Source organism: Panthera tigris, chromosome B1, assembly GCF_018350195.1.
Source record: "Panthera tigris isolate Pti1 chromosome B1, P.tigris_Pti1_mat1.1, whole genome shotgun sequence".
Lineage (NCBI taxonomy): Eukaryota > Metazoa > Chordata > Mammalia > Carnivora > Felidae > Panthera > Panthera tigris.
Window position 1 is genome coordinate 193110200 of NC_056663.1, and position 20103 is coordinate 193130302.

A 20103-nucleotide genomic window follows, 5' to 3' on the forward strand; every position below is an offset into this window, starting at 1 on the left:
GCACTGCTATCCACAGTTTTTGAATCATTTTTTTTTTTTAGCTGAAATTAATTTTTTCTTTTTTCCTCTTATCCTTTTGGGGAGGGGGATGAGCAAATTTTGGTAAAAATGCTTACACAGTAAGACATTTTTGCAGATTGCTGAGGGCAGGGAGGATAGAGAGCTTAACAATAATCACCGTCTTGTTCTTTTGTTTAAAGCAGAATAAACTGACCCACACATACATAGCAAGATCACAGATTATTTAATATAGGTATGCAAAAACAAAACTGCAAAATTGCAAAACTGCAGTTGGCAAAGCATGATTTGCTTTAAGCATTAAAAGAATCTGTATTTGTTCTTCCTTTGAAAAGAAAAATATTTGCCAAGAATGAAGACGGTCATCAGAAAATGAGATGTTAATGGCAAGAAACCAATGCAGAATAAATAAAAACAGATCAGTGTCGCGAATACTAAGGAAAGCATAAAACGGTGTGTTAGTGCTCACGATCTGGAGAAGACAGCACCTGCTCCCTAGGGCTGAGCAGTTATATCCAGTTATAGCCAGTCAGCATCAGGTAGCCCTAAATGAGCTATGCCAGGACTGTCTGCTTTCAGTTCCTCAAATGTGACAAGCTCTTCCATACATCCCGGCCCCTCTGTCTAGCTGACACTTTCCGCCAGTGGTTTTTCATCTTTGTGCTGTTCAAGCTTAAGGTCTTAGCTTTCTTCACTCCACAGATGAATTAAGTATCTCTCTCCCTTTACTTATGACCTACCCAAGCACCTTATCATCTCCCTTCAAGGCACTTCAAACACTCTGGTTATAGATTATGTGTATATAAACATTATATTAATATATCACACGTATGTATGTACATTATACGTATAACTATAAGGTCTCTTCTTTCTAGCAGGCTGTAAATCCCTTAAGAACAGAGACTGTATCTGTTTTACACAATTACAGCCAAGGTCTTGGACACTGCCTGGTACAAAAGTAGGCACACTCTATGGACTAATGTGGATCCGGACCTCCATCTTTGTTTGCCGTCACTTCACATCTGCAGAGCCCCCATGAGACAAGACCCTTCCTACCTGCTATGCTAACCCACAGAACCTTAACAGTAAATAATAGAGGTTCCCCTACTGACCTGTAAAAACCACCGGAGAGTGGGAAAATGGAAACAAGCCGTAGAGTGAAGTATTCTGGACTTCACTGGGGATGCGAGGTGTTAGTACAATCAGTCAGTTCTCAGACCAGTAACCTGCCAGACTTCCTTTGGATTCCAGAGAGCTGCTTGACTGTTTCTCTTCTACTGACAGTAACTCTTACCTTGAGTAGTTTCTCTTTTCCTTTAGAAAAGTAAAACCGAATGCCAATTTATAGTTTCTGTCTTTATCTCTGTGGAAGTCAGCCTCCGTGACACCCTCCACTTATGCTTGCCTCCTAGTATTCACATCTCTTGAGTAGTGGCCCCCGCCCCCCCCCCCCCCCAGTTGAGTAGGGCTGACCTATGTCACTGGTGGTAGGATGCCATGGAAGTGACGGTGTAAGACTTCTGAAGTTAGGTCATAGAAGACCCTGGAACATTAACCTCAAGTCTGGATCTTTGCTCAGGGCGGGGATGGGGAGGGGGGCATCCAGAAAATATACTGTGAGGACACCCCATGGAAAGCTCAACATGGTGAGTGAGTGAGTTCTCCTACCAACGGCCTGTGCTAACTTGCCAGCCACATGAGTGAGTCACCTTGGAAAAGGAACATCCGGCCCCAGTCACGCCTTCACATGACTGCTACCTCATGAAATCCTCAGCCAGAACCAAGCAGCTAAACCGCTCCTGAATTCTAACCTACAGAAATTGTGGAGCCGATAAATGTTTATTGTTGTTTTAAGCTGCTAAACTTAGGACTAATTTGTTATACAGCAATACATAACAGTAAAATCTCTTATCACTTAAGTTCATGTGAAAAATTTTCTAGAAGCTTTCATCATTAATAGAAAGGTAAACAAGAAATTCATTAAAAAATTTACACTGCAACTCCCTTTCCATTAGATCCCATACGGAAGGCAAAGCACATGGCTGACCTTTGAAAACATTTAAAAAGGATAAAGTAAGATTAATTCTATTTTTTGAAAAAAAAAAAAAAAAAAAAGACTGTATTAAACTTGTATTAAACAGTGGACAGAGTTTTCTGAAAGGAATGAAAAGATGAGATGGAAGAGACGGGACACAGGCTGCAGTGCTGCCCTGAAGACAAGGACTGGACAAACGGGGGAAGTCCACAGACTGGTTTCTTCTGTTCTGTCACAACCTTGCTTTAGCAGATTTTACCGAGGTCCCGCCCAGAGAAAACATGCAATGATCAGAGTACCAGGAGGAAGATACATGACAGGATGTCCCAGAAGGCAGTGAAGTCTGTACTAGTAAGACAAGAAGAGTCTTTCAGTAGTAGCTGTGGTGCATCAGGACCATTTTAATAGCCATTTGATGGCAGTATGCACAAGTACCGGTCTTCTTTCTTTCTCTATAGAGTTATCTCTCAATGTTTTTCTTTCTTTATTTTTTTCTTTTCTTTCCTACCATAATAAATGTAGGATACAAAACACTCCCAATTAGAGAGTTGTGAGGTGCCTGGGTGGCTCAGTTAGTTACACTTCTGACTCTTGATTTCAGCTCAGGTCATGATCTCATGGTTGGTGGGACTGACCTCCACGTCAGGCTCTTGGGAGCCTGCTTGGGATTCTCTCTCTCCCTGTCTTTCTGCCCCTCCCCTGCTCGCTCTCTCTCTTGAAATAAATAAATAAACATTAAAAAAAAAGAAAAGGAACAGAGATTTGTTACCATAATTCCTAAAGGTGGTACTGAGCACATTTTCCCCTTCCCATTCTAACGAAAGAATTTTGCCTTCACTTGAGATTTGTTTTTTAATTATTAAATTCCTCTTGGTCTTATGCTGCTTCCATTTTCTTTTTCAAAGTCTTCTCCAGTTTTATTATAACATAGACTTTAGAAAAAAAGAAAACTTGAAATGAGAATGGTTTCTCTTAACATCTTTAAAAGGCCTTTTTAAAGACGACTGGGAGAAATGACAATGAAAACCTTTTCATTATTTGCTGGTAACAGCTGATGATGACTTTATCTTACATTAGAATTTCTAAGAGTTTTCTTTCTACATAAACCAAAGAAATAAAGAGAGGGAACTTCTTCATAATCATAAACTACTGGATTCTATTATCAAACAATGGATAGAAGACAGATGCCACTGGAACTGTCAACATAACAGGGAAAGAGAAAAAGACCCCATATACAGATACTCGAAAAACTAGACTGGGTTTTGGTTAGAAGCAGCTCCCTCCACCCAACCCTCCCACCCCCACCCCCCGCCAAAAAACCCCCAAAAATCCCAAAGTATAATAATCTTTATTAGTTTCTGAGGAGGAGAATTACCATCCCCACACATTGCTAACAATCACTAATGATGATCCCTTGAACTTCTTAAGCCCCTTAAAAATAAGGGAATTAGACAAGAAACTAACAAAATCCAGAAACAGAACAAACCGTTTGGATAACTGACCAGTATTGCCAACACAGCCTCAAGCCACCACCTTGCTGCCGACACTGAAGTGCTACAGTTTTGGGCTAAAATCTTATAACGGAATTCTTATTTGGCTTTATAGAATTAAAAATATGGACAAATTACCAAGTAACACATGGTTTTGATTCAGAGAGCCAGAACTAACCAGTTAAGCTGCTCCTGAATCCCGACCCGTAGAACTCTGTGAGGTAATATTTATTGTTGTTTAAGCTGCTAAATTGTGGAATAATTTATTGTGCAGCAATAAATAACATATCTCTTATCACCCAAGTGCACACAGTTTGCTAGATGTTCACTGTTACTACTGAAAGGCAAGGAGATATATTGTACAAAGAAATGTAAAATAACAACAAGTAATGTATAAACAAATAAAAACAAGTATGTTAATGGAATATCTTCAGATACAGTTAACAGTAAGGCTGATACTGTGGGATCAGTGGGGCTGACTCTTTTTCCTAATTCGCCCCAACTTGTATGAAACCTCAGAGAAGATCCCATAAAATATCCCCTCTCAAAATCCTATGACGGTAGAAGAAAAATGGGGAAAGGACAATTTTAGGTTGGAATCACTGTGAACTGTAAATACAAATATTCCAAGGCATTTTTTTTATTTCTGAATTTGACAGAATTTTGGAAAAGTTACTTCATAACTTTTTTTTCAAGTGTGTGGGCTGAAGCTAATACGGTGCATGCAGATTTATTTATGTATTTATTCTTCATTCATTTTCATTTGTGTTTAAAGTAGGCTCCACACCCAGCGTGGCGCCCAATGCAGGGCTTGCACTCACGACCCTGAGATCAAGACCTGAACTGAGATCAAGAGTCCGACACTTAACCCAGTGACCTACCCAAGTGCCCCTGAACTAAACAATTTTAGATCCTTTCTTCAACCTCTGGTAAACTGCAAGATATCTCTAAACAGTGGCTTTTTGTTCAATAACAAGAGACACAGGTTTACATTTCTCTCTGCATAAATCAGCAGGTATCTATATAAGCTACAAAGGAAAAAGGATGACATTTCACACAGGTTTTTATTAACAAGCATAGTACAATTTTATAGATAACATAAGTGCTACTTAGTGCTCATTTTCCTACATAAAATGGTGAGACAAAGCGGTGGGTGATACAAGAAAAAAAAAGCCACCTACCCTTAAGAGGATCATGCTCTGCTCTCATAATATCAATAAGGGAATTTTCCAAAGAGTGCATATTCAAACTGTCATACATTCTACTTCGATCCTAGAAGAAGAGAAAAAAATAGACTCAATATGATCTATACAAGTTTTCAAAAACTGATGATAAATATACCATACCATCTAAACCTTCTTACATAAAAGAGGACATCTGATTAATATATTACTTATCAGTCTGCATCCCAAGACAGTATCAGTAGCTAAAGATCTCATGAGCTATAATATCTCTTGTATTGGAGAGAATGCTACATTTAAGATCTCCAAAATCACATACCAAAAATAATCTTATTTCACTGGCAGCATTAATACAGTAAAATAATTGCTACTGTTATCACTCTCAACTTAAAAAGATTTGTGAAATGTTATACACGTAGGAAGCAGTTTTAGCTGTTATTTAACTTCTATACTTTTCTCATATATCCAGGAAGACACTGGCACTTGAAAAATAAATATTTTGGGGGAAAGGAATTAATCCCATAATGGCACCACACTTTAAATATCTATCAAACGGGGTACACATTATTTGACTTGGTCAGAATTTCACAATAATAAATGCATAAACATCTCATACCATAAAAATCAAAAGACTGAAACTATTAATATCAGAACAAAGACTAACACCTAGAATACTTATATTCAAATCTTGCTCTCTGAAGTTCTCACATGTTGGTCTCTGCATTTCTAAATTCGCTTTCCCTCCAAACCCTGCAAAAAAGGCAGGGGGTGGAGGGAGGAAAGGGATGACAATATTTCCACCTTCCAAGTTTCCTGCCTCATCAAGTCCCAGAACAAAGTCTTTTGTGTAGCTGGGAGTCTTGTTTGCTAAATGTTAAATCTCTCAACTTGCTTACTAGAAGGAATCTGATTCTTTAATGCTTAATGAATTTATACTGTTCTTCTGCCCAACACACCCTCAATGTACTTGAACAAATACACATAGGGAACTACCACAGCAAGCTCTGGCCCATGCCCAAGTCACCAAAAACAAACAAACAAACAAACAAATAAAAATTTCTGTGGTGACCCCCACCTATTTAAGTGTGTGTAGGTGTTTGTACAAGTGTCTGTATATGAAGGAGAGTCAGGGCGGGCCATTTTTAACTCTCAAAAAAAAAAAAAAGACTAACACAGAAAAAGGGAAGAATCAGAAAAGTAGGGGAAAAACTCTTTGCAGAAATTAGAATTAGGCATTTTTTAACCTGCATGAGCTCCAAGAAGGACCATGAAATCTCTGAGATTATGCACAATATCCTGTATGGGTGTGTACACATATTTTTTTTCCTGAAGAAAAGGGTCAGGACTTTCATCAGTTTTCCAAAGGAGTCCACAATCTAGGGATGATTTAGAGACAGTCTTTTGGAAAGCTGAAGACAAACCTAAGAAGCTTTCGTGAAAATATGTTGATTTATTTACTCCACTTGAGGTTTAAATTAGGGTTGTGAACTTTTTAAAACTAGGGGGCCAGAATCAGTATTATAGACTAAACAAGTTGCTGTTGAGGAATTTAGAAGTGTGCAAAGTAGTACTAAAGACACAATGCTAGGCCAGAGCTCTTACTCCAGCATGACCACAATACAGCTACATTGGTACTCCTTGTCTTTTACTTACTTTATTTTTTTTATTAAAAAAAACTTGTTTTAACGTTTATTTATTTTTGAGACAGAGAGAGACAGAGCATGAGCAGGGGAGGGGCAGAGACAGAGGGAGACACAGAATCCAAAGCAGGCTCCAGGCTCTGAGCTGTCAGCACAGAGCCCGACGCGGGGCTCAAACTCACGAGCTGTGAGATCATGACCTGAGCCGAAGTCAGATGCTCAACTGACTGAGCCACCCAGGTGCCCCTACTTACTTTATTTTACATCATGAACATGACTTTGGTGAAGGAGGCACAGATAATCACTGAACTACAACAGCGCTTCTCACACATGAGCATGCTTCACAGTCATCTGGGACCCAGGCTGCTGGGACTCTGCTGAGACAGAGTCTGAAATTCAATAGGTTTAGAGAGGCCCCTAAGAATGTGTATTTACAGTAAGTTCTCAGGTGATACTTAGACTGCTAGTCCACAAACCATACTTAAAGAAGTGCTGGACTTCTTGATCTTATAGCTTACTAAACCTCTTTAGGCACTGCTCTATCTTCGAGAAAAGAAAAAAATTATTTCAGAGTAGACAATGCCTAAAGTCCACCTTAATAATAGAAAAGCCACAGCAAAGCAAATAGACATATTAGAAAAGCAAAAGACTCAAAGTACTATGTAATAAATGAAATAAAACTAGTATAGAGAAGAACATGGCCCTTGGACAAAAATTACATACAATTTTACTAATCTCTCCAAATATTTCCATCTTCTGTGCTTCCATTTTACTTTATGCATAATTAATTTGTTGATTTTCCTGCCTCACCCACTAATCTAAGCTAATTAGGGGTAAGGACCTTCTAATTATGAAATATAGCTGGCTCTCAAATATTTTTGAATGAATAGTACCCTAACTCTACTAAAAAAAACTCTGCAAATTTAAGTTGAGCTCTGTGAGGACAAAGACTACATACAGGACCATAAATCCCCCAGGAATAAGGACTCAAATGGTAACTAAGACAAGACGTATTAAAGATGTATTTAAAATAGAATTAACAGAATTAAAAAATGTAAACTATCATGATAAAAACTGTTCACATAATTAAGCAAAGAAACCTCATTAGGTATGCTGTATCGTACAGATTCTAAGATGTATTATAAATACTTTATATTCTATTTGCCTTAAATTCTTACAAAGAAAATACATTATGGTTTAAGGCTATCTTCTCAGGCTGATGTTTTCTTTAACAGAATCAGACTACGCCCCATCCTTAACAGACCTATGAACTTGATGGTGACTCTCACCACCACCCAAATGACTTTTGTTTCTTGGTTTTTAGTCACACTCTAACTCCATTCAAAGAGTTTGAGTTTGATCCTGCTTTAGAGCAAAATTTAGAGTAAAATCATTGAAGTAACTCCATATGTACTCTCAATGGGCCAGGGGCAATTACTTAAGGTAAGAAGGGAAATCGCTATTCAATAAATATCAGCAATCACTAGATAGTCAACCGACAATGGTTATTCAAAAAAGCGGCACGTATTAATAGCTTTAGCTTTAATGCCTACGTTGAACTGAAATAGGGTAATGCCCACATATCAGGTCCCTATTTTCCCTTGCATTTCAAGTCTTTCATAATGAAACAAACTCCTGCTTTAGTAAAGAAAAGAATAAAGTCATTATACAAATATTAGCCAACTTATACTTTGGTAAGCATCTGCTGCATCCCACATGATTTTTAAAGCATCGAACACAAAATAACCTTGACCAGGCAAAGAGCTCCTGACACCTCAAAATCACTTTCTAGACTTAATGAAACCTGTAGGCTCATGTCTAAAAAAATACAGGTAATTCCATTAAATAAAGTATGGGTATTAAAATATAACTTCTGGAAAAAACAACAGAAACAAATCTGACTATAAAACAAATACGCATTTTTCTAACATAAGGATATTAGAAAAATTTGTGTTCACAAAAACTGCCATTGATTTAAAAACTAAATGAAAATCCCGAAACCATTTTAAGGAAAACATAAACACACGAAAGCTGATTAGCTTACATATGGAAAATCATAGCAATGTAACTTAACCTACGTTTATTACTACATGACTATTTGAAAACAGCCAAGAAGTTTCACAAAAGTAAGAATCACTATGAGGAATCTACCTTAAATATGAAAATTACCTGGCAAAGAATCGATTTAAATGGGTTTTCATAAACTGAGATTACAGAGTCCCACAACAGTGAACAGGCAAAGCTCAGAAAACACTGGAAAACTATAATCTCTTATATTCTAATATTTGGTTATTTTCTTGAACCCAGACTTTTGGCATAAAGACTTACAGAAGCAACCATACGGTCCTAGAAAGACTGCAGGACACAGAAAGAACAAAGTAATCTAATCTCAAATCCTCATCTTAAATAGGATAATCTAAAAAAAAAGATTATAAATGCTGAAAAATAACTAAAGAGGTCAAGAATATTAAAACTAGTACAACAGAAAGAACTTAAACTTAATTAAAAGGGAACGTTTCAATGGGATGTTACATTTTTACTTTGAAATATGCAAAACCCTGTCTCATTTCAAAAGACATGGTCAAGTAGAACATTTTCCTCTTGAAAATGAAATATTCTCCCAAAGAATAAGGAGATGGATTATGGAAAAACCCTCTATTGTCATGTTTAAAGATATACCAGACGCTTTAACATATATCCTTCTGGCTAAGTAGAGAGATCCACTTTTGTTGCATTTTTGTGTTTGGTTTTCCAATTTTTGCTTTAAAATGAAACAGCAAAGTTGTTATTAATACTGTCCTCCATTTCAAGCAAACACTGATTTTACACTCCTGACGACGCAGTGCTGTTGCACTGTGGTGAATGAGCAGCAGACGACATGCTACTGTCTCCCTCCACAATGTAGCATCAGGCTCCTACTCTCTCCTATCAGTCTCTAGTTGTTCTACACAGACACCCCTTCTTCATCCAACTGGGCTTCCACCTTCTCAAAGGCAAAGAACAGAACTTCTCCCCATATAGCTCAAGGATAATTAAAACACTACCTCATACATAATGAACATAACAGTTTTTGAACTTCCTTTATGAATCTGAACCTTGACTAAGTGGCATGACAGGGACTGAAAAAAAAAAAATTTTTTTTTTTAAATTTTTTTAAAGGCCCCAACGGCCAAAGGTATACTAGTATCCACAAGGGTTAAATGAAAAGGCTAGTAGAAAATATCCGGTATAAGAACGTATCAAGTACAGGGGCCCCTGGGTGGCTCAGCTGGTTGAGTGTCTGACTCTTGACTTTAGCTCAGGTCAATGGTCTCAAGGCTTGTGTGTTTGAGCCCCGCCTAGGACTCTGCATTGACAGTGCAGAGCCTGCTTAAGATTCTCTCTCTCTGCCCTCCCCAGCTCGTGGGTGTGCACAGTCTGTCACTCTCTCAAAATAAACAAATTAAAAAAAAAAATGTATCAAGTGCAATTAGAGAAGTGAATGCAGGATACAAAACTTAAAAAGCATCCATTACCTAAGCAGGTTACAAGAGACCCATTCTCTCTCATTTTCAGTGTTTACAGTTTGATGACTACCACCAATGTCCTTAAATGAGGTTTATCACCTTTAAGAACCAAAATTTAAGGAATGCTTTATTAAATGAATGAACAATTGGACTTGGTCTGCTACTATTTATTGTTTTTGTGCAAAGTGAATAAAGATACCAAATAATATATTTTTCTGAGAGACCTCCAAATTATCATCTATCATGTTGTCATAACAGTTTGGATATTAAAGATTGGTGCAAAGCATCTTCAATGAATTTAAGGTAGTTTATGTGACACACTCAAGAACTTCCATAGGAACAAAAATACAGAACTAAATATATTCATAATCCCTTAGCTAGAGGACAGGCCGACATACCATCTCATAGGCTTTATGGCTATGTTACACCTTTAAAGGGACCACGTTGCTAATTATTTAGAGAGAACTAATGTGCCATATATAAACCTTTAAGTAATAATCTCAGCTACAAGTATATTTACTTTTTGATTTAAAAAATTCAAGTATTAATGAATAAATAAACTGAAATCTCAGTATCTAATTGAAAATTCAATTTTAAGGTAATTAAAAATCACACATCTAAGTATAATTTCTTGCAAGGGTAACTAGCTAATAGCACTTTAAAGAAATTAAAATACCTATATTAATTTTATTAAAAACAATTTTTTTTTAACATTTATTTATGTTTGAGACAGAGAGAGACAGAGCATGAGCAAGGGAGGGGCAGAGAGAGAGGGAGACACAGAATTTGAAACAGGACCAGGCTCTGAGCTGTCAGCACAGACCCCGACGCGGGGCTCGAACTCACGGACTGTGAGATCATGACCTGAGCCGAAGTCCGAGGCTTTACCGACTGAGCCACCCAGGCGCCCCACCCACATTAATTTTAAAGTCAGAAATGTGCATAAAACTTTACCCTTGTTTTTAAAAGTTCTAAATTTGAAGATTTTTCCATAAGGACATAATTACTTAAAATAAGAGAATGCCAACCAACCCTAAAAATGCTATATATAACTGAAATAAAACCAATTTTCAGAATGATTTCTTTCCCATTTACTGAATGTTAATTACATGTCCAGTTCTTGGTATAGGTAAGGCCTCAAGTATCCAGGTACAAAAATTAAGACTCTGGTTTTACAATTCAGTATATTTTATAGGCCTACTCGATTTGAGACTAAAAGAAATAAAAAGTTAAATGTTTTAAAATAATGTATTTGTTAACTGAGGTTTATTAGTATTAAAATGTTGTACGTGGTGGGGAAAAAAGTCAGAATGAAAATATTTCCCCAGATATTTAAGTGCTTAAGAATTTTCTGTAATTTTAACTTTGCCAAATAGTGAGGAACTCCCCAATGGTTTAAGATACCAATTGGAAGTTTACAGCTGTTGCTGTATTTTTAAGAACCTCAACTTCAAATACCTCAACCTTTTATGGAAAGATAGAAACAGAGAACAAATTTTATATAGTTAAGTACCTTAGGGTGCTCAAAAGAGAGAACAACATTGCTTTTCAGCCTATTTGGGAGGCCATACAGTACACCTGGACTGCCTCAGTCCAATTCCCACCCCTTCTCCCCAATAAACTAAGACCCTTGTATTCTAAAAATAAAGTGTGTGTGGGGGGGGGGGGGGGGGAGGTGGATAAGGAGGAAAAGAAATGGCCAAAATAGATCAGAGAAAGTATAAGAGCTGGCTAAAAAGGCCTTCCATGATCTAGTTCAAGGTTCTCCTTTTATAGATCAGGAAACTATGACCCAAAGAGATGAAAGCCCATCAACAGTATGCTCCGATGTCATAAAGACTGAGAAAGATGAAGGACGTTCAGGTTTTAGGCCTCCTTTCTTTCTAGTTCACTTCACTTTCCACCATCTTTCTCTTCACCACTCTTCAGCTTCCATCACATCACACCTCGCTTCAAGGGTCCACAGGGAATGCTAGTATCTCAGCAGTTTACCAAAAGAAAAAAACATTATCTTTAAGCACCTAAATCTTTTTTGGTAAGATGAATTTATGTGAAATGCTCGGTTATAACATGGGTAAGAACAGAGTGGCTCTGACTGAAGTCTAAGTGGGAGCACTGGAGGCCCTGCTCCCAGAGCAGCCAAGGAAGGGCACCTCTGTAGGGCCCAGTTTGAAAACTTCCCTTTTTTCATCATCACTTCTATCCACTCTAGCTCGTCACCCACTGACAGCATCTCAATAACCTCATTTCTCAACACGTGCCCCGCCCCCGGGGGTCCCTTTATGACAGCTAATCTGTCTTCTTTCTTCTCCATAGTTAATATCCCCCGTCTATGGATCCTCGTGCTGCTTCCCACACCTGCTCTTCAAATAATTATGTCTCTTCTTCTCTAAAAACACGTCCCTTGCCACCTTCAAAATGATTACCATAATTTTCCTCTTCAAACATACCATCTCCTAGGCATTTTCGTATTCAATTTGAACAACATAAAAGGGCTACCATAAAAATGTCACTAATACGGCCTAACTGAGCCAGAGTGGAGAAGAGGGTAGAAACAGATGGATAGCTAACTTACATTGTTAACAAAACAATAAATTATAAATTATAAATTATAAATTATGTGAGATAACCACTTATTTCTAAGTGGAGATCCTGGCAGGACTATTTTGGTAAATAGGTAGGACTTGTCTACAATAGGTGCTAATGGTAGATTACTGAAGTTACTGCTAACCCTCTAGGTTAGAAGGCTATTTACAAACATCTTATTGATCTATTTATACAGTCCTTACTTGTAAAATCATCTCATGTTGACAAATTAACTAAAGAAGAGCCTTAGCTAAAGATAACATAGCTCCATTCAGTGGGATCCCACAATGTCAAGTCTATGCTCATTCAAGCTTCGGCTCTGTAGTAAAGAATCCTCATGTAGGACTGAGTTTTCTACTCATCCTGTAATAATTCTCATCACTGGGTACCCAGTTTGAATTCAAATTTAGTCTGCAGGAAAAGAGATAGCATTTTGCAACCACAAAGGGCTTGAAAGTAATGTGATTAAGACGGATTCCTAGCTTTTTGATTTAGGGCTTTTCTACAGGAAACTGACTATTTACAAGAATATAGTATATAAGAGCAGTGACAAATTTTAGAATAAAGAATAAATAAAGAATAAAGAATAAAAACACATGAAGTTTTTTATAAAGGTGAAAAAAATGGAAGACTGGCTTTTTCAGAAATATACCTCAAGACAAATGTAGCAGATTCCATGACAAGCATTTGCTAAAAAAATTCTGTAAAATATTGATGAAACTTAAAGTTGAATGATAAGCAAATCCATAATTTTGTCCCTAGCTGAAAACAACTCTCAAAGATAAAATCTGTTCAGTTTGACTGATGTTTAAAGTCAGGTGCTCTTGGGTATATAATTCCTTTTTCCAAAAAGAAAATTTTATATTTTGGAAATAATGAAATAATTATAAATTACTCATAAATTTGAAAATGAAACATTTTATAGTAAATAGTTTAAGTCAAGTGACCTTTTAAAAATAAATTGCTTCAATGCTCTCTGACATAGGCTTTAAAAAGGTATAATTGGAAAGTTAATAATAAATCTTACTCATAATATAAACACTAAACTCCTAGTCAAAATCCTGAAGAATATACACTGTGCAGCCTACCTGGTCTATTCTGGATGTTCCGGCTGCAGTGCACCAACTATCTTGGAGTGAATCTGAGCCCCAAGCTGGTAACTGCAAACTAGATCTCACCTTCAATAGCATAGAAGTTTTCATCAGAAATAAGCAGTTCTCTTCCCCACACCCACCCACAAAAAATAAAAAAAAATAAAAAGAAAGAAAGAAAATAAAACAATCAAAGTTCCTTCTATCTTGTATCTTTGGCCCTCTGAAGGTCTCAGGAGAAAAAAAAAAAAATCTCATCGTAAATAGCTTTATTAGACTATAATATCAATAAAACATTTTAAAAGGCCTGAAAAAGTGTCTAATCATCATAACTATTAAGCCACATTTAGGAAAAAAATAGTCCCTGAACCAGTGAAGGCAAATTTTAATTGGATGTAAAAAGTCTTAATATTATTTTGCCATAATCACAGCTGTACTGGGTATATTTTAATATACACACAGCTGATCACAGTCAAACCTATGCACAATTGCTTAACATTTTAGTTTAGTGATATTGGAGGAGAAACTCATTTTGGTGGCCTATTAAACATTAATAAATTAAGGCATTCTTGAGCTGCCAATTAAAAGCTTCAATATGCACTGGAGAAACACAGCAGGTTTTTCTACATTTTAGGAAGCTTCTTTTCTACCGTGTGTTTAGAGAATTTTTTACAGTATCCATTTTCTCCATCCTTTTGTATTTTGTCCTTAAATTAATGCTTAAAATCAGAAATTTTTTATTTTTTCATCTGTCAGTTTTTCCACACCACCACCACCACCACCACCACCACCACCACCCAATTTCTTGTTTTGAAAGATCAACATTAGAAATAAGACCATTTACATACCATTCTTACCTGTAAGGGTAAGAGTGTATTACTATTGTTGTCGGTTCTGAACACGTTATCTTCAATCCAAGATTTTGGAGTCAGTGATGGAGTAGAGCGAGTAAATTTCGGTGGTGCTATGACATTACCAGAAAATGGTTTCTTCAATGGAGATATCTGATTCATAGTTCCTGGAATCCCCATGTTTCCAGTTCTACGATGGTCTCTGCCGTGCATTGCTCCCCACGACACGCTTCCAGTGCCCCAGCCACTGCTCTGATGGTTGCTCCAAGGAGATTGTTTCAGAAGAGGCTGAGAAAAACACGTATGTTTAAATTACGGGCATTTAGAGAGTTTACAATTCAAACTAAAATTTCGGCCTGAGCTGAGAATATATATATAATCTTAAAAAAAAAAATCTCTAAAGGCAATAAAGGATAGCTTAACAGTTTACGAAAAGTAATAGGTTTGCGATCTTGCTGTTTGAAAACATACTCATTTCCTGCTAGGTGAGTTTTCATCGTCTGGTCCACTATAAATTATAATGAATCGAGCAGATATTTCATGACAACTGCTAAAATAGAACCAGGCGGTTACATTTCTGTCCTTTCAGAATCGTGTATGGAAGAAGAAAAAAATAGTTTAAAATTGAAATTAACTTCGAAGGTCCTTGAAGATAGAACCTACATTGTGATCTTAAAACAACCATCTTCTACTAGGCATACAAGTAAAAATCCGGTCTTTAATTAATAGATAGGAGTAACAATCGGAGTAAGATATTTAGACGTTAGCTTTCCAAAACCAATGGCACTGCTACAAAAGTGAATAATGGTAATAACATTTGCTGTTACTGTCTTGCATGAACTAAAAACGCCTTTCAGGGTAGGGAGTGTATGGAAAATATGTGGGTTTGGTTTTTTTTTTTTCTTTTTTTTTTTCCTATCGCGTATTCAACTTTTAAGATATTTTACTCCGATTTTAATGTAGTTTCTTTTAAAGTGTTTTTGTTTTTCTTTCACTTAATTATCCATGAACTGTTAGGCAATTATCTGATGTTACCCATAGGTGGATCCACTGAGATATACTGAAGAAAAACAACTAACTATATGCTTTGATTATTCTAGTAGAGATCTTCATACAAGTCTCCAGCAACCTCATTCATTTTCAAAAATAAATTCTATTTATTTATTTGTCAGTCGCCAAAGAATGGACAATTCAGCACGAGGCAATAAGCGTAGGTTTTTGAAAAATACTAATTGCTAGCAATTACATTGCCAAGAAGCTTGCTCTAACGCTTAGCCAAAGGAAGTATGGACCGTGCAGCTGCTCTAAGTCAGTAAGTTACTATAAGTCAAGAATTCTTCAAATGAAACCTGCTTCTTGTGAGACAGCTTTCTCTTTTTGAGAGAACTTGACCCCTAGTACCTATTAAAAAAATTTTTTTTAAATGCCCAGATAATCATGAATATATGCTGCCGTCTCGCCCTCCCCACAGTTCAAAAGCATAGCTGGGGGGACCATGAAGAAATCACTCCATTCTTGAGGGCCTTACTTTCCTTGCTGACACAGGGTTCAAGTTCTCTTCCAGCGATCTAAAATTCCACAGGGCAGCTGTGTGACCTCTTAAACTTCACTGGGAGAACCATCTTCTGACAAGACGCAGATCACAGTTAAACACGAACCACCCTACGCGGTCTTCCAATGGCCGCGAGCAGGGCTCCAAGAGCACAAAAGCACCTATCGATACTTTTCTGTGGCAAGTTCCCAGCGGAAAAAACCCAACACCCTGACACGCGGGACACAGCTGCTCGAGACTGTGAAAATCACGGGAAAGCGGACTATTATTTCCAAATGACGTGTTTTCAATCCTTGTAGGCCACGTTCTTCTTCCTCGGGGAGACACCGGGGACTCGAAAGAAAGACTAACTGTTACTCTCATTTCAGAGAACTCTCAACTTGTTACTTTGGTCAGACAGCGTTCGCCCTTTAAAAGGTTAACCTTTGAAAACTTTAACTGGTCAATGGAAAAAGTTACAGGAGTAAGAAAGCACCGGTTAAGGTCCAATTCTGCTTCTGTCTCGGTCCTTGATCACGAAAATGACCTTAAACATACGAATCACTACAGGAAATGCTGACTGGATCAAAAAAGGACAACAAAATACGCTTTTCGATGTCAATGAACCAAAGCCGGCGGTCATTCAAACATTGTACTGGGAAGATAACAAAACGGAGCCTGAATCGGAAAGGACCCGGATGAATAAAAAAAAAAAAAAAAAAAAAAAAAAGAAAAAAAAAACCAACACACAGACACACACACACACACACACACACACACACACACACACACAAAACCCGGCCCCGTGTTATTTCATAATTGCATTACCCACTCAAAATATACACACCCCGTAACCCAAGAGACGGTCAAGGCCGCCAAAAAACCTGAGTCCCCCCTGCGAGGTATCACACGATTCCCGGATTCGAGTTTAGTTTTGGCCTCACCAGCCACCAAACCGTCCCCAAACGCGAAGAGGCGCAGAAAGCCAGCGGCTCGCGGGGCACCTCGGCAGAGGCGGACGGAGCCGCCGCGGGCAGGCTCCCCTCTCCCGCCGCCTGACAGCTCAGCGCGGGGCCCCGGGCGCGGCGGGCGGCTCGTCCCGGCCGGGCCACCGCCGCCCCCCGGCCAGACCTCGCGCGGGCCGACTCGCAACGAGACGGACCCGAAAGAAAAAAGCCTCTCCTTTCCGCCCGTCCCCTCATTGGACGACGGGGAAGAGTCACCGGCTCGCCGCACGCACCGTCTGCGGCGATCACGACCCTCCTTCGCAAGTTCGCTTCCCCAGGCCGCTCGTCCGAGCCCGCCGGCCCCGCGTCCCCCGGCCCGTCCTCGAGGATCGCCGACAGCGGTCCTCCGGGTCGGGGCGCCCGCTGCGAGGGACGGCCGGGCCGGCGCCCGCCCGCCCGCCCGCCGCCGCCGCCCTCGGTCCCGGGCGCCATTCGGCCGCTGCCCCAACCCCCCTCCCCCCCGCCGCGCCGGGCGTTCGAGGGGGCGCCCGACCGCAGCGGCTGCCGGCGCGACCCCCCTACCGGAGCCTCGCAGCCCACGGTGGCCACTGCCCGCCCCGCCGGGGACTGGCGTCCCGAGCCCCGTCCCCCTCCTCCGCCCTCCCAGTCCCCCCTCTCACTTGGGCGAGTGGCCCTCGCCGCCCCGGTCACCGGCCCCGCGGCGCAGCCGGGCCGCCGCCCGCCGTACCTGGTGGTGGTTGTAGGAGTTCCTCTGCTGCAAGAAGGCGGCGGCCGCCGCCTGGTGCTGCTGCTGGAGCTGCGGGCTGACGGGCGACCTCCGGCTCTGCGGCTGCTGCGGCGCCGCGGGCGGCGGGGGCTGCTGCTGAGGTAAATTCATGGCGGGCGGCGGCGGCGGGGGCACCGCGGCCGCCGAGAAGGGGCCGCCGAAGCCGCCGCCGCCGCCGCCGCCGCCGCCGCTCGCCGGCACGCTGAGTCCCGCGCAGCCGTGCGGGGACACGGGCGAGAAGCTCGGGAAGAAGGCCGGGTTCATGGACGACGGCAGCCCGGGGTAGAAGCCGTTCTCTGAATCGGGGCTGGGCGGCGGCATGGCGCTGAGCGAGCCGCCGCCGCCGCCGCCGCCGCCGCCGCCACCCGGGGTGGCGGCCGAGGAGCCGGGCTGCTGCGGCTGCGGCTGCGGCGGCTGCTGGGGCGGAGGCGGCTGCTGCTGCTGGGGCGGCGGCGGCGGCTGGGGCTGGGGCTGGGGCGGCGGCGACGCGGTCTGCACCGACCAGGGGGTGCCGAAGCCGGGCAGTGGCGGCGGCGACGCGGAGCCGCCTCCCCCTCCGCCTCCCGGGGGCCCCCCGCCCCCGCCGCCGCCCGGGTGCGGAAGGTCCGGGCTCTGCAGGCTGCTGAAGGCGCCCGCGCCGAGCGCCCCGCCGGGCAGGAGGTTACTGGGACTGTTGAGCAGAGGGTGGTTGGGGGACTCCATGGAGCCCGGCGCGGGGTTCACCGGCGGCGTCGAGGGGGCCAAGCCCGCATTGGGGGGCTCGGCGGCGCTGCCCTCGCCCGCGGCCGGGGTCTTGCGAGGGCTGCCCGCGCCTCCGTGGCGGCGCCGCGGGGCTGCGGGCGGCGAGGGCTGGAGCTGCGGGAGCGGGGGCAGGTCGGCCGGGCGCTGCCGCGGGGCGAAGTCCTGCGGCGGGAGGTGCTGCGGGTGCGGTACGCTGAACTGCTGCTGCGGCGGCGGCTGCGGCGGCTGCTGTGGCTGCTGGCGCTGGGCGAGCTGCGCCGGCTGGAGGAGCGGGCCGGGCGGCGGCGGGCTGAACCGGCCGGGGCAGTGGAGCGGCGGCGGCGGCGGCGGCGGCTTCGAGTCCGGAGGGTGGGGAAGGTGGGGAGGGCTGAACTCTTTCCTCTTCTGGCTGCTCAGCTGCTGCTGCTGCCGCTTACTGAAGTCCTGCGGGGAGGAGGTGCGGCAGCAGCAGCAGGAGGAGGCGGAGGAGGAGGAGGGGTGGTGCAGACTCGGTTTGAAGTCCTGGGAGGGGAGGAGGTGGGTCACACCCGCGTTCGTGCCGCCGCCGGGGTGGTGGTTGGGGAGTTTCTCCGCGGCCGCCGCCCCCGAGAGCGGCCGCGCCGGCTGCTGTGTCAGCCCCAGCAGCAGCTCATCCTGCATGGTCTGCTGATGCGCCAAGAACGGGGAGGAAGAGGAAGCGGCGGCAGCTGAGCTGCCCGCGCCGCCGCAGCCTAGGGGGATAGAGAAGGGGGAGGCGGCCTCCGAGAAGCCGGTGACAGGCAACGGCGGCGGCGAGAGCGGGCCGAAGGGCGTGGTGGAGGGCAGCGGGGCGGCGGCCGCGGTGGGCCCCGTGGCGTAGGGACGGTACGCCCCGCTGCCGAATAGGGACCCGGGGCTGCTGCTTCGGAGCGGGGCGGTCTGCAGCACCCCAAATCCGAAGTCCCTCATTTATCAGGCCGGCGGCAGCCGGAGGAGAGGCGCCCCGTCCGCTGCCCCGCCTAGGAAACCGCCGGATCTGGGGCGGCGCGGCCGTGGTGGAAGGAGGGGGAGTCAGTGAGAGAGGGACACCGTGACTGAGCCAGGGGCACCTACTTCGGCCCCGCCACCCCTCGCGGCAGCCACCGCCGCCTGCCGAGACCGGCTCGGGTGCCGCCGCCGCCTCTGCCGCCGCCCTCGCCGCTTAAGAACTCCGGAACGTGCGTCAGCGCCACCTCACAATCGCACCGCCCCCCGCGGTGCGTCCCGGCACGCGCGGGCGCGAGGCCGCCGCGCCCCCGCTGCCCCGCCCCCGCCCCGCCCCTCATTAATATACAGGCACGGCCGGGGGCGCGCCTGCGCTCCCAGGAAGGCGGGGGAGCGCGAGAGCGAGCGGCTTCGGTCCTCCGGCCCCTTCGGCATCCAGGGAAGAGGAGAGACCGGTGGCGGTGGAAGGCGGCCGACCGGAGTCCGAGCGCCCGGCGCGCGCGCGCACGAAGGCGTGCGCGAGCCGTCGGCGGCGACGGTTCCTGGGCAACGGCCCCTCCCGGCGCGGGGCTCGCACGCGCTCTCCCCCGTCGCCCTCGCGGCCCCGCCTCCTTCCTGTCACCTCCGCCCCGCCCCCGGTCACATGAGGCTTGGCCGCTGGGACGCGGGCTTCCCAGGGCGGCGCGGGCCCGCGGGGGAAACTGAGGCCCGGGAGCCAGACTGGGAGCGGCTCCTAGTGACCGTGGCCCCTCTCGCC

The 20103-nt window shown here is 43.7% G+C and overlaps 1 protein-coding gene across 8 annotated transcripts in view; it reads right to left on the reverse strand.

Annotated features, from left to right (window-relative positions):
* CPEB2 (cytoplasmic polyadenylation element binding protein 2) overlaps window positions 1–19651 on the reverse strand; it is a 68795-nt gene extending 49144 nt beyond the window's left edge. For 4 of the 8 annotated variants that reach the window (XM_042984912.1, XM_042984910.1, XM_042984911.1 and 1 more), the window contains exons 1-4: window positions 17625–19580; window positions 14405–14686; window positions 13545–13634; window positions 4725–4815 (exon numbers count right to left, since the gene is read on the reverse strand). In XM_042984912.1, the coding sequence (XP_042840846.1) occupies window positions 4725–4815; window positions 13545–13634; window positions 14405–14686; window positions 17625–19331 (2170 nt within the window). In that variant the 5' untranslated portion in view covers window positions 19332–19580. Of the gene's footprint in view, window positions 1–4724; window positions 4816–13544; window positions 13635–14404; window positions 14687–17624 lie in introns of all 8 variants that reach the window. The other 4 variants (XR_006217076.1, XM_042984913.1, XM_042984914.1 and 1 more) reach the window with 4 other exon arrangements.
* Window positions 19652–20103: the final 452 nt, after the last annotated feature.